The 15055-nt window shown below is 42.8% G+C and overlaps 1 protein-coding gene across 1 annotated transcript in view; it reads left to right on the forward strand.

Annotated features, from left to right (window-relative positions):
* MAP3K4 (mitogen-activated protein kinase kinase kinase 4) overlaps window positions 1-15055 on the forward strand; it is a 206409-nt gene that overhangs the window by 71163 nt on the left and 120191 nt on the right. Inside the window, 1 exon segment of the mRNA XM_006868489.1 lies at window positions 12187-12377. Within this exon segment, the coding sequence (XP_006868551.1) occupies window positions 12187-12377 (191 nt within the window).

A 15055-nucleotide genomic window follows, 5' to 3' on the forward strand; every position in this document is an offset into this window, starting at 1 on the left:
GAACAGCTAGAGTGACAGAAGATACATCTTCAAAGAAAGGTCATCAGGAAAAACCAAAACAAAATGGCAGCATGACTGGCTACAACAAGAATAAGCACGCTGTTCTCCAGGAAGCCTTTAGGGTAAGCAATCAAGTTCCTTCAGGACAAACTCCCTTCTAAGACTGTAACTCAAAGGGAACACACAAACAAGCATGTCAGCATGCTGCTGACCACATTGATCTGCTGGTGAGTAGAAGAGGGGGAAAGGCAGCAATGAAGAACTGCGCTGAGTTTAACTACAGTCCATTGACTCCCGTTGACCTGGAGATGAGACAGAGAAGAGGAAGGGCTGGTTGATCCAAAGTGTGGTGAGACTTGAGGACAGTAGAGCCCATGGACAAGGACATAGCTACAGAGGGCTAGAGCTGAGAGTGAAGCATCCAGCTGATAGAAGTGAGGGGAGATGCACAAGAACACCCAAACTTGCAGACAGTACCTATTTGACATATTCCTCGATGGCTTGATAATCAGAACTCGACTGGAGGAAGATTACAAAAAAAAAAAACAAAAAAAAACAACAAAAAAACCCACACCTGTTTTTTTATAAGGGAAACAAGGTGAATTGCTACAATTTGATGAACCTGACTTATACTCAGAGGGATAGTAACTCTAAATACCAACAGAGAGAGAAGGAGTCTTCATATCAGACATCGATGCTATCCCCTCTGTACACAGAGTAGATAGGGATGGGCAACTTAGACATTGACTACCTAAAATGAGGGAGTAATAAAGGCACGAAGTGACTGGCTTACAAGCTTTTAAGAGGGAGGTGAGTTTATGAGTATAGGGGGAAAGAAGGAGTCCCCACTGAATAGCTGTCATCTTATCTAGATGGGTGTGGTGAAAAGAGATGGGGATAAGATTCGTAAGATTCAGGAGTGAATAATTGTTATCATGACTAATTGCAACTGTCACAATTGTAAAGGTAGAAGTTTTGTAACAAAAATACGGGGTTGGGTAATCTTCTAGTCCAGAAGCAGAGGACCCTAGGACCATCAAGGGAGAAGAGCACAAGCAGAATGCTGGGACCGTATCCACAGAAGTCGAGAAGACAGAGACAGAGATGGGGGCATTGAGAAGGGGGCGCGCCTGAGGACTCCAGATTCATGGAAAGAGAGGGACTAAGAGCTGGTGGCCTGGAGGCAGACTTGCAGAATGTGCCCTTTGGAGATTTAAATTATTATATATGCCTGAGTGTTTTTTTGTTTGTTTGTTTGTTTTAAACAACTAATGTGGATAGAAATACTGTTAACTGATGGTACATGGAGCGATTATAATCACTGTAATGAAACAAGGTGTATGATTTGTTGAATGTAAAACTGATGATCTGCCCTGTAAACTTTCTCTCAATCCACAATAAAAATCTTAAAAACAAACAAACAAAAAAAGTGAATTGTAGTTTCTGTGTAAACTAACTTGAAATACTTTTTAATTTCTCAATATAGGTGAGTTGCATACCATATTCCTGTCCTCAAAATAGATACAGACGTGAACTATAAAAGAAAGAGGAAAAATCATTTAAATCTGGATAAAAATTTCTCCACCAAAGTCTTTATATTGTTTTTTTCAAAAAATAGTGGAGAATGGAAATTGAAGCTGATGATACGATGTAGCTGTGGACCATGAAGTCTGGTTATGACATCCATCGTGGGCTGGCCCTAAAATCAAGGATGTGGCCCTTTACTAAGTGGCTGTGTCTTCATGGGGTTAGGGAAAATAAAATGTTTAAGGTTTGTATGTGTGGCAGTGAAAACTTAGTGGCTTAAAATGAAAACCATGAATCTGTCATGGAGTTGGGTAGTTAAGCTTCTCGTGTTGTTGGCCAGGTTCTAGGGACAGCTGGAAGGTCCAAAATAGCCTCCCTCCCTGGGCTAAGAAATTGGTGCTGGCTCTCAGCTGGATGCTCACGGGCTCTGACTTAGCCATGTCCTCCTCCACGCAGCCTCACCACCTGGGGATCTTGGCCTTCAAACACCATTGCAAGTCTCCATGCCGTTGGACTTCTTCATTGTGGTTAGCATGCCCCTGAGTACAAAGGCCGAGGTCTAGATGGACTTTCATTTGTGCTACATTCTGTTGGTTAAAGCAGGCCACAGGATCATCCCAGGTTCTAGAGATGATTGTCACTATGTGGTTTGTTGAGGGTTCACCAAAGTAACAGTCTGCCCCACCACGTTTCCGTTGTAATGCTTTTGGTATCTGTTATAAATTGACCTACCACCGGTCCCATTGGCATCGTTAAGATAGAACGATTCTTATGCAAGAAAACATAATAATTTGGTTGGAATTTATCTTCTCACTTCTAAGCAGTGTGGCATCAGCTTTCAGGCCAGGTTCATCTGACCTCAGAGCCGTAGTCTTAGCAGTGCATCACGTCTTCATTGTATTGGGCAGTGGATCCCAGCAGCCCAGGCTACAATTATCGCTTAAGGAATACTATCGTCAGAAACAGACATTCTTTAATTTTTGTAGCTTTATAAATGACCTTGATCAAAATAGTGACATGTGACTGTACTTTAGTGAAATCTAGATCATGACAAAATCCAGGCATCATAAATCAATGTATTTTCTGGAGAATGTTGATTTGTTGTGGCTAAGTGCCATCAAATTGCTTCCAGCTCGGAGCAAACCTGTATAGGGTTTACAAGGAGTGACTGGTGAGTTTGAACTGCCAACCTTGCAGTTAGTAGTCCATGAATTATCCTACAGTGCCATACCAGGATGCCATTCATGTATTGTTGTGGTTGTTAAGTGCCGTTGAGTCAGTTTCAACTCATAGCAACCCTGTGTAGGGTTTCTAAGGAACAGTTGGTGAAATTGAACTGCTGATTTGGCAGTTTAGACTGACCTTGCAGTCTAGTGCATTAACTTACAGCACCACTGGTTATTTGGCACATCGTCTGCCCAGGCATGTCGTGGACACTGGGAAATGACGGCGATAAAGAAGATGGACAAGCTCTGCTCTCATGGAGCTGAGGTTCTGGACAGGAGATGGTTTCCTGTTCATTTCTAATTCACTCCTATAGGAAAACATTTTTAAATAAGTTCTTAAACAACAACAACAACAAAAGGTGGGTTTTTTTGTGAAAAAGTCTGCATGTGTGTCCTAAAAAGTAACCAAGAGTTACTTTTGTAAAGTTAAATAATTCAAGTTGGATAAGCTCGAGTTTTGGTCATTCACCTGGAAGTAAGTTGGTCATGACTCCACTGTAGGCTGATCCCAAAGACCAGCTGAGTTCTTAGGAATGCTTCTGCCATATGAGCCAACCATACCCTCCGACCTGACTTTGTTGTTGTTAGGTGCCATCAAGTTGGTACTGACTCATAATGACCTTATGTACAGCAGAACGAAATACTGCCTGGTCCTGAGCCTACATCACAATTGTTGTCATTCTTGAGCCCATTGATGCTTCCACTTTGCCAATCCATCTCTCTGGGGGTCTTCCTCTTTTTCTCTGACCCTCCACCTTACCAAACATGATATCCTTCTCCAGCTACTGGTCCCTCCTGACAACATGTCTGAAGTATGACAGACAAAGTTTGGCCATCTTGGTCTCCAAGGAGCACTGTGGCTGCACTTATTCCAAAGCGGATCTATTGGTTCTTTTGGCAGCCCATAGCACTTTCAATAGTCTCCTCCAACATCAACTCAAAAGCATCAGTTCTTCTACGGTCTTCCTTATTTACTGTCCAGTTTTCACATGCATATGAGGTTATTGAAAATACCACAGCTTGGGTCAGGCGCATCTTAGTCCTCAAGCTGACATCTTTGCTTTTTAACACTTTAAAAAGGTCTTGTGCAGCAGATTTGCCAAATGCAGTATGTCATTTGATTTCTTGACTGCTGCTTCCATGAGTGTTGGTGGTTGATCCAAGAAGAATGAAGTCCTTGACAACTTCAATCTTTTCACTGTTGATAAGAATGTTGTTTATTGGTCCAGTGGTGAGGATTTTTGGTTTCTTTACATTGAGATGCAATCCATATGGAAGTCTGTGGTCTTTGGTCTTCATCAGTATTTTAAGTCATCTTCACTTTCAGCAAGCAAGGTTGTATCATATGTATATCGCAGGTTGTTAATGAGTCTTCCTCCAATCCTGATGCCACATTTTTCCTCATATACCCAGCTTCTTGGATTATTTGCTCATCCTACAGGTTGAATAAGTATGGTGAAATAAGTATGGTGTACAACCTTGTCATACACCTTTCTTAATTTTAAACCATTCAGTGTTCCCATGTTCTGTTCAGACAACTGCTTCTTGGTCCAGGTACAGATTCGTCATGAGCACAATTAAGTGTTCTGGAATACTCATACTTTGCAATGTTGTCCATAGCTTGTCATGATCCGCACAATCAAAAGCTTTTGCGTAGTCAATAAAGCACAGGTATACATCTTTCTGATAAAGCACAGGTATACATCTTTCTGATATTCTCTGCTTTCAGCCAAGATCCATCGGACATCAACAATGATTTCCCTCATTCCACGGCCTATTCTGAATCCGGCTTGAACCTTTGGAAGTTCTCTGTCACTGTATGCTTGCAGCTGCTTCTGTATTACTTTCAGTAAAACTTTACTCGCATGGGGTATCAAAGATATTGTCAGATTTCTGCATTCCATTGGGTCACCTGTGTTTGGAATGGGCACAAATACAGATTTCTTCCATATTATTTATGCTGCAGGGCAAGCAAATATAAGTAATTTTTTAAATCTAGGAAATTAATTCCCTTTGCATTCCTTCACCTCTCCTCTTTCTCAATAGCATAAAACCAAGTCAACTCCTAGCGTCCCTGTAAGATAGAGAACTACTTACTACTACATAGGTTTCCTGAAGTTATAAATCTTTTTATGGAAGCAAACAGCCTCAATTTTCTCCTATGGGGAGCAGTGGGTGGGTTTGAACCACCAGCCTTTGGATCAGCTGCCCAGCATTCAACCCTGTGTGTCAGCAGAGCTGCAGGCGTCTCCTTTTCATAATGACCCAGTAAAGACTAGGTGAATGGGGAGGGGGAAGGGAGAGGAGAAACTCTCACACAAGTCAGCACTGTTACTTCCTAAGTGAATAAAATCCCCTTCTATTGAAGAGTTGGGCTAAAGCACTTTCAATGAAGTTCTTGTTTTTACAGTTTCTGCTGAACCGCACATATTTGAGCCCATCAGATCCAGCTGCGTCTCAATTTACACATGAGATATTTCAGGCACCCATGTGGTTTCCCTGAGATGTCACAGCAGAACTGTTAAACCCCACATTGCTGGAATTTTCGTTTTTATGTTTTTCCCACCACACATTTTCCACTTAAAAACTGCCCCAAACCCCATTGGATTGAGTTCAAGACCTTCTTTTCTTAGACCAGATCCTAGTACTAAGCGAACAGCATTTCAGCAAGGTTTTTATGTTAAAAGAGTGAAGTGTATGTGTATGTGACTGTCAGAAGTTTCATATCAGAAAAACTTTTCTGGTTTGTACGTCTTTAAACACCAGTTAGAAAAATGTTCCAGAGCAAGTGATGCAGACCTTTCACAGAATTCTTCTCCAGAATAACAGGAATCCATGTAAGCATTCTGACCCAGTCAGGTGACCACATTAGCTCATCTCACATGAGCTATTTCAAAATGAGGTTTGCGATGCTTTCGGGTTAGTTGACTGAAATTCAGGCTCTCTTGAACTTACCACTAGTGTTTGTTTTCCTAGATTTTATGTCTAAATTTCATCAAAAGAAATAAACTTCTACGTTCTGGTCCTCCCTCCCCTTTATATTACTTCTAAGAGTTTTGTCTTCCTCACTTGGTGGTGGTTGTTAGGTGCTGTCGAGTCAGCTCTGACTTACGGCAGCCCTGTGTGTACAACCGGATGAAGCACACTCCGCACAGCTGTTGCAGTGTTTGAGCCCATTGTTGTGGCCACCTCGTCAGTCCATCTTGTTGCATGTCTTCTGTTTGTGTGTTGTATCCACCATACATCCCTTTTATTTTTGCTGACCCTCTACTTGACCAAGCATGATTTCCTTCTCCAGGAACTGGTCCCTCCTGATGTCTTGTCCCAAGTACGTGAGATGAAGAAGTCTTCATCAGTTTATGATGTGCATTGGTATGATTTCATCTTTAAGGTGGTTCTGCTCAGGGTCCATTGAGCTGCTGTGGTTTTCTTTAAATTGGGAATGTTTTCAGCCTTTACTTCTTCAATGATGTTTAATGTGCCTCCCTTCCCTTCTTCTCAATTCCCAGTGGTACACTCTAGGCTGCCTGATTTTACCCACAGTTTATGCTACTTTGGCTTTTGGTATCTTTCCACCCCTTCTTTTCTCTTGGCTCTAGTTTGAATAGGTGCTTTGCTGTGAGGTCAGGTTGCCTTTTCTTCCTCCATGTCTATCTAACACACTGTTCAACCCGGGCAAAGTGTTTTCCTTTTGAGATATCGCTTATCTTTATCAATTTCATTTGCATTATATCGGTGTCTTCTGTTCCTATTCATGTATTTTTCTTTTGGTTTGGGTCGTATTCTCCTTCTTTGGTAATTTTTGATAGGATGGCAGACCTTATGAGGTTTATTGATAAGATGGTAGACTTCATTTTTTTTTTTTTTTTAATTCTTGTTATTCCCTTAAATGGTGTTGGACTTTGTTCTTGCGTGTCATAAAGTTACTAAATTACTTGGATGCAGCATAAGCCAATAACATTTCCAGCTACTGTGAACAAACACTGTCTTGTCTTGACTGAGTTAAGTCAAGCCTTACATAGCTTGACCATTGTGTGATGCTTGTTATAAAATGCATTAAAAATATATGCATTTTAATTTATCTAATTCTATTTACATGTTAAACTGATATTATTACAAATAGAAGAAATGATGCTTTCACATACACATTAACACAGTAAATCTGTCCATTTAATAAATACAGGGCGTTTTTCCCGTCTTCACGGTCTCTGATGCCTGAGGGGTGAAGTGGATTTTGTGAAAGGTCGCCTTGCCAGTGGTGTTTATGATGGTGACATCTTTACTTCAGTGTGATTCTCTAATGTTTGCTGTTAGAATAATCAAATCGCATGGAAATGCTTTGAAGTCCTTTTAGGCTTTGTTGTGTCCATATGAAGCTACAAAGAGTAAGATTTTTTTTATTTTTATGCAATAGATATAGATTTGAAAAAGAAATATTTAACTGTTGAATTACTATAGGGATTTGTTTATTCTTCTACTTTGATTTTTAAAATGCAGCCAACTAAGTTTCTTCCATGTGTGGAGAAATAATTTGCCCACAGTTTGGAAGACAGTATAGCACATAGCACAAATAAATATCTTTTCTTGTTTTTCCAAATTAAATTCCTCATGAAAGTTAACCTGTTTTAGGTTTGCAGGGACTAAATGGGACAGAGGTAAATAGGATGTATAGTCAACCTTGGAACAACAGGGCTCTGTGATACAGGGATCAAGGCAGAGTCTGAAGAAGGGAAATATTACTAAGATGCTTGACTGTCTTATGAATATTGGTTTCCTTGCCTTCTATTGTAAAATAGACTGTTGAGTGGGATAGGAAGGAATGTCAGGAAACATGGTTACAGAAAGCTTGTAAGCCCATCTTCAGCCTGTAACTGACTGGAATACCTAAAAAGGGTTCTAGAACTTGCCTCTTGTGGAGCCTTTGCAGTGTATAGGACCTTAGGTGGAATCCTGAGTCCCATCCAGAATCTTATGAGGTGGGACATTCCCACTAGCAAGGACAAGCAGACCAGCCTGTAACAGCTAGAGCAACAGAAGAAACATCTTCAAAGAAAGATCATCAGGAAAAATCCAAAACAAAAATGGCAGTATGATTGGTTACTACAAGAACAAGCAAGTTGTTCACTCGGGAGTCTTGAAGGCAAGCAGTCAAATCCCTTCCGGACAAACCCCCATCCAAGACTGCAGCTCAAAAGGGAGGGAACACATGAGCAGGCATGTAAACTTGCTGCATGACCACATTGGTTCTCCTGGTAGGTAGAAGAAGAGGAAAGGCAGCAATGAAGATATAGGCTGAGTTCAGCCACGTTCCATAGACTCCCGTCGACCTGGAGATGAGAGAGAGAAGAGGAAGGGCTGGTTGGTCCGAAGTGTGGTGAGACCTAGGGACTCCTGAGCCCATGGTCAAGGACTTAGCCATGGAGGGCTAGAGCTGAGAATGAAGCATCCAGCTGATAAGAAGTGAGGGGAGTCACACAAGATTGCTGAAACTTGCAGATAGTACCCATCTGACCTAGCTTCAATGGCTTGATAAATCAGAACTCGATTAGAGGAAGATGAAAAAACAAAACAAAACAAATTTTTGATAAAGGAAATGAGTGTAGATGGCTACAGTTTGATGAACTTGGCCTATATTTATGGATGTAGTAGCTCAAAATACCAACTGAGAGGGAAGGAGTTGTCACATCAAGTATTAATCCTATCCCCTCTGTATACAGGGTAGTTAGGGACAGGCAATTTAGGCATTGGCTACCTAAAATGAGGGGACAATAAAGGCACAAAGTGACTGGCTTACAAGTTTTCAAGAGGGAATTTAGTTTAAGAGTATGCAGGGGGAAGTCGAGTCCCCACTGAATAGATTTAATCTTGTCTAGATGGGTCTGGTGAAAGAAGATGGGGATAAGATTCTCATGATTCTATAGTGAGTAATTGTTATGAATAATTGCGACTGTCCCAACTGTAAAGGTAGAAGTTTTGCAACAAAAACAGGGAGTAGTTAATCTTACCGTCCAGAAACAGAGGACCTTAGGACCATCAAGGGAGAAAAGCATGAGTGGAATGTGGGACCCTATCCAGAGAAGCAGCGACACTAGAGATGGAGGTAGAGATGAGAGGGCATAGAGAGAGTGAGCAACTGAGGACTCTGGACTCGTGGAAAGAGGGGGACTGGGTGTTGGCGGGCAGGAACCAGGCTTGCAGAATGTGCCCTTTGGCCATTTAAATTATTATATATGCCTGAGTGTTTGTATGTACATCCTGCCCCCAAAAAGACAAAAACAGAGGGAATGGAAGCAAATACTGGTGAAAGATGATGCACGGAGGAGATTTTAATCATTGCAATGAAATAATGGTGTACAGCCAATGTTTTCCCATGTAAACTATCACTCAGTTTACAATAAAAGCTTTAACAACAACAAAAAAATGTTAACCTGTTTTATAACGTGCTTTTTAATACTCTTGATCTGCTAAAGCTAAAGACTCTCTTCTGTGATATGTAGATCCAACAGGGGTATGCACTCGTTTATTTTGGGAAACCAGCTCCTCCGCGCGCTCCGGTCAGGGAGCTTGACATTCAGAGACGGGGTCACTGAAGTCTGACCATTGTCAGTCTCTCTTCAGCGAAATCTTCTTCTGCTCATGCTTTGCATTCCTTCCTTCATTCATCTACTCATTTCTGTTCAAGTACTTGTAACACGTACCGTTTCATATGTTGGCTGGTCTCTTAGCAGTTTGCACAGCCTTATAGTTTTCAGTATTTTGCTTGACTTGACTTTTTTAATCTCTCCAATTAAATTTCCTGAGATATTTCAGAAGGAAGACCTGGCCAGGTCTAAATTGGTCGTCTTCTCATTATCAGTTACACAGTGACTTGTCCAGGAATGCTGGGCTAGAGGTGTCTCTCCCTTGTCACCACAGAGGTGTGTGCTGAGAGCGTGTGTGTCTGTCCACAGCTTTATACCTGCTGGGATTCCTCCTGCCCAGCCCTCATGCATTTTACCACCTAGCCGTCTCTGCTAGTTTTCCAGTGAACTTGCTGGGTTAAACCAACAACCAGAATCACTACCATCAAGTTGATTCTGACGCGGTAACTGGATGATGTCCAGTAGGACAGAGCAGAACTGCCCCGTAGAGTTTACAAGACTGACAATCACTCTTCTACAGAGTTTGAACTACTGACTTTCATTTAGCGGTTGAGCGCTTAGCCACTGCGCCACCAGCCATACAGTATTGGACTTGATCCTAGTAAATGTGAAGTCTAAGATTAGTATCCTTAGTTTACAGACGTGCCGTGCAGAGATGTCTAATAACTTTCAAAAGGCCCACGTGGCCGTTAGCATCATCCCCAGAATTTGAACCAAGGCCCACTGTGCCAGAAAGCCTGATTGTATGCTAAAACCAACATATGCTACGGTGTCGACACTGACTCGTGGGGACCCCATGTGTGCCACCGTAGAACTTGGGCTTTCTAGAGTTCTCAATGGCTTCTTTTTTCAGAAGTAAATTGCTGGGCCTTTCTTACGAGGTGCCTCTGGTTGGACCTGAACCTCCAAACTTTCAATTAGCAGCTGAGCATGTTAACTCTTTGTGCCCCTCAGGGACTTTAAGCCTGTGCTAACTCAGACATAACCTGAAACAGGCTGCCTTGGCATTTCTCACCATCGCCTTTAGTCATCCTGGTGAACTCGGAGCAGGAGTATAGAAGAAACTGATAGGAGAAATGTCAGGGTCATCTATAAAGCTGCATTAATTGTTTGTTGATTATGATACCTGAGTAGTAAATGTGGTAGACCTAAGGGAATAGATGAATGAAAACTTGTTCATGGTTTGATTTTGTTGGTTTGGGCAGTGGCGGAGGTGGGGTGGTGGGTGGTGGTAGACAACAGGTAACATGCATATCTTACTGTGACTAGGGCAGCCGATGGCTGGAGCAGCCTTCTCCAATGAAAACAATCAGTTTTGACTGTCTGCACTGTAAATTTATGAAAGTCTCCAGCATTATTTCTTGAGCCATAACTTCTGAAGTTTTAATTGTCAGTCAAGTTCATTAATAATGCTATCATACACTTTAAAAAAGAAAACTTTGTATTGTGAATTGCATGAAGGTTTACAGAGCAGATCATCAGTTTTACTTTCCACAAATCAGACACTTAGTTTCATCAGAATGATGGCAGTCCTTCCAGGTAACATCAATGATGCCACTTCCTGCCTGTCTCCATTCCCTTTCTTCCCGCATTCATGAAATTTGTCCCTGGGCAGATGCTGCCCTTTTGATCTCTGATGGTTGAACATGCACCTCACTAGCTTTGCTGTCCCTACTACGTGCCTATCTATTGCTTGGTTGAAAATTGAGCTGCAGGAGGGAGTTCAAGACCTACAGGGTGAGCAGGGACCATGGTCTCTGGACTCCACCAGTCTGTGTGCCCAGTAAGCCTGATCTCGGTCTGCTTTAGGCACCAAAGACTTTCTAAAGCATCATAAAGCTCTTTGACAAGGATTGGTGGCAGGGGGGTTACCTCTTCCTGCTCTGTATTGAACCAGCTTTGGTTTTAGATCAAGATATAATTAGCTAGGACATCGGGGATCCAGTGTGAAGTTCCGCTTGTGCAGTATGAAGCCGTTTTACAAGGTCTGTTCAGTATGAGCTAGATTGTGATGATACATATTTGGGAGACGTTTCATCATCGATTTCTTAGAGTGTATTCTCTCGGAATTATTTTTGTTTTCAGTTTCTTAGCATTACGGTTTTTTTTGTTAGATTAGCAAAAACAGAATCCTATCACAATAGTGGTGTTATTGGAGAAGCTGACTGCGGATAGGGACTTGGCAGCGCGCGTTTCCATCGGCCCGTTAATGAGGAATTGCATTCCTTTCTTGCCTCCAGTGTTGAGTACCCCCAAGCCCCCCAACCTGAGCTCTGCACTGTGGTGTGGTCAGGTCATCGTGGGACATAGATATAGGCACTTAGCTGACCCATCTGTGTGGGCTGCACATAGTGCTACTTGACTTTCTGAGGCGCTGAGGTTCGGGGCAGGGCTGGACTTGCCCACGCATCAGCTAAGCCCGTCAACCTAGCTGACAAGTACATTTTCAACCGTCTGATTTGTATTATCTAATCCTTTCCTCTATTTTTCCGCCTTCATCCAGAAGTTTTCATTTTTATTTATGTTACAAACCGTTCTAAACCAAATCTCCCATCACTTCTACGTTTGAAGCACTTGTGAGTGGTGTGTCAGCGGCAGCCACCCCACCCGCGCCCCACCTCTCATAAGCAGAAGGTTGTCTGCGATTCCACAAGCGTAAACGTCCAGGAGCAAGAGTCTGCTAGCGAGGACCAGGCGGCGTAGCCGTAGAAAGGCAGCACAAGTCACAAGTCACTGAGTCTGAATTCCCTTGACGTGTTACTAAATGTTTCACTACCCACTGTCTTTCACAGGGAGGAGTGCCAGTTGGGAGATACAGCTTGCAAGACTTCAGAATCGGACCTGGAAGATTTTTCAGATGAAACAAACACAGAGAATCTGTATAGTACCTCGCCCCCCAGCACACCGCGACAGATGAAACGGCTGTCAGCCAAACACCAGAGGAATACTGTCGGGAGGCCAGCCAGCCGGTCCAGTTTGAAAGGTAAGCCTCCTGCTTGAAAAGACGGCACACGAGAGGGCATGGCTCTCTCTGGTTCCTTGTAGTTCCACAAACGTTTTGAAGCCCCTCGTATTGTTAATAAAGGGTAGCAAAATTCTTCAAATACGGCAAGCGCTGCCCTGCAGAATTACTGAAGTCAGTTACCTGCGGGATTTGCATGGCTCTGGTTGACCCAAGAGTGGTCGCCTGGTTTTGTTCTCTTACTCTGTTAGGCTGACATTTCTGGAGTCTGTCTACCCAGAAGAGAGGAGCTGGGCATTCTGAGAGAGAGACACCGGCTTCCGTCCTCAGTATTCCCTAGCCAGCCTGCTACCTGCACTTCCCATTAGTCACCAGCAAGTCGTCCTGTGTCCTGGGCCATTTACTCATTCCTCACTATGACCAGACAAGCCCCACACCTTCGAGCACGGGCAGAAGGCCCTGTTTCCTTTCTTCCTGCTGGGCAATCTCAGAATCCAGGGAGGGCTGTGTCCTGAGAGGCTGCCTGGAGCTCTGTTTTCATTGTCTGCTTCCTCCTTGTAGGGCACAGCCACCCTTTCTGCTGCCTCCTTTACTCCATGGCATGGGGTGGAGGCGCAGCTCACCAAAGCCTTCAGGTCTTGAACCATTACCCTGTTGCTTTTAGCCGAGTGCCCGCCCTACAGCAAATCCTCCAGCATCTTCCTTCGTTGGACAGGTCCCTCTTCCCACATATTTCGTCACCACCTCTCTGTCTCATGGGTGTTAGTTGGCATATTCACTCTGTGTGTCTGTCATCAGTTCCTTGGAATGAAGGCGGGAAGAGAAACAGGTTCTATTATAGGTATCTGCTTGAGTGAACTAGAAATCTCACCCCAAGACGGATTTCTCAGAGGTGGAGGGCATTCCTTTCCTCTGAATATGAACTTGCTGCCTGGATTTACCATTTGGAAACTTAATATCTTCCCCTTGCAATTTGTTGTCTTTACAAGCAGTTTTTAGCAGTTTTCTCTAAGAAACATCTCAGAGGCAGCAACAGCTAGCTACTGGATCTGTATTAGATGCTGAACAGAAGTTTGCTCTCTGGTGGTAAGGTGAGGAATTGCCCGAGCTACAGCCCCTTGGCCTTCACTTGCTGCTCTGTAATATTTTAGGAGAGGAATTAAGGACACAGTGCCCCCATTTTATAATTAAGAAGCTTGAGACCCAGGATTTTAAAACAGCTTCTGTAAGGCCCGATACTGAATGGTTGCAGGATTGTTTTTGGATCTGGCTTTCCTGGTGGTCTGTTTTTCCCACAAGGACTAGAGGGTCAGCTGAGTGTGATAGAGTACAGTGCTCACGGTGGTCCATGGTTCACTCTTCATTCAGTCAGCCTGCCAGTCGTCAGCTCTCTCTGTGATGGGCTCTGTGCAAGGTGGAGGAGCAGGGAGCTGGTCTCTTTCCTATTCAGTGTTTATTTCGTTGTTTGTTTTTAGGTGCTGTATATCGACCCTATACACACTAGAACAAAACACTGCCCTGTCATGGGCCATCCTTACAATTACTGCTACGCTTGAGTCCACTGATGCTGCCACGGTGTCAATCCATCTCATTGGGGGTCTTCCTCTTTACCCTCCACTTTACCAGGCATGATAGCCTTCTCCTGGGACTCGTCCCTCCTGATAATATTTCTGAAGTATGAGAGACAAAGTCTGGCTATCTTGGCTTCTAAGGAGCATTCTAGCTGTACTTCTTCCAACACAGAATTGTTTGTTCTTCTGGAAGTCCATGGTACTCTTAATACTCTCCTCCAACACCTTAACTCAAATGCATCAATTCCTCTGTGGTCTTTCCTATTTGTGTCCAGCTTTCACATGCATATGACGCTAGGGAAAATAGCATGACTTAGGTCAGGCACACCTTAGTCCTCAGACTGACATCTTTGCTTGTGATGTCGAAGATCATTTTTTTTTTTTTTTACATTTGCCGAATGTGATACTATGTAATACTATTCTGTTACATTTGCTGAATGTAATATATCCTTTGATTTCTTGATGGCTGCCTCCATGAGTGTTGATGGTTGATCTGAACAATATGAAGTCTTTGACAACTTCAATCTTTTCTCCATGTATCATGATGTTATTTAGTAGTTCAGTGGTGAGGACTTATGTTTTCTTTACATTGAGTTGCAACTCATACTGAAGGCTGTGGTCTTTGATCTTCATCAGTAAGTATCTGAAGTCCTCTTTGCTTTCAGCAAGCAAGGTTGCAGCATCTGCATAGCGCAGGTTGTTAACGAGTCTTTCTCTAATCCTGATGCCACGTTTTTCTTCATATAGTCCAGCTTCTTGCATTATTTGCACAGCATACAGATAGAATAAGTGTGGTGCAAGAATACAACTATGGCATACACCTTTCTCAATTTTATACTATTTGGTGTTCCCTTGTTCTGTTCTAACAACTACCTCTTGGTCTATGTACAGGCTCCACATGAGCACAATTAAATGTTGCAGAATACTCATTCTTCACAATGTTGTCCATAGCTTGTTATGATCCACACAGTCAAAAAGTCTTTTTATAGTCAATAAAACACAAGTAAACATCTTTCTGGTATTTCCTGCTGTCAGTCAAGATCCATCTCATGTCAGCAGTGATATCCCTCATTCCATGTCCTTGTCTGAATTTGGTTAAGAACCTCTGAGAGTTCCCTGTGATGTGCT

Source organism: Chrysochloris asiatica, unplaced genomic scaffold, assembly GCF_000296735.1.
Source record: "Chrysochloris asiatica unplaced genomic scaffold, ChrAsi1.0 scaffold00117, whole genome shotgun sequence".
Classification (NCBI taxonomy): Eukaryota; Metazoa; Chordata; class Mammalia; order Afrosoricida; family Chrysochloridae; genus Chrysochloris; species Chrysochloris asiatica.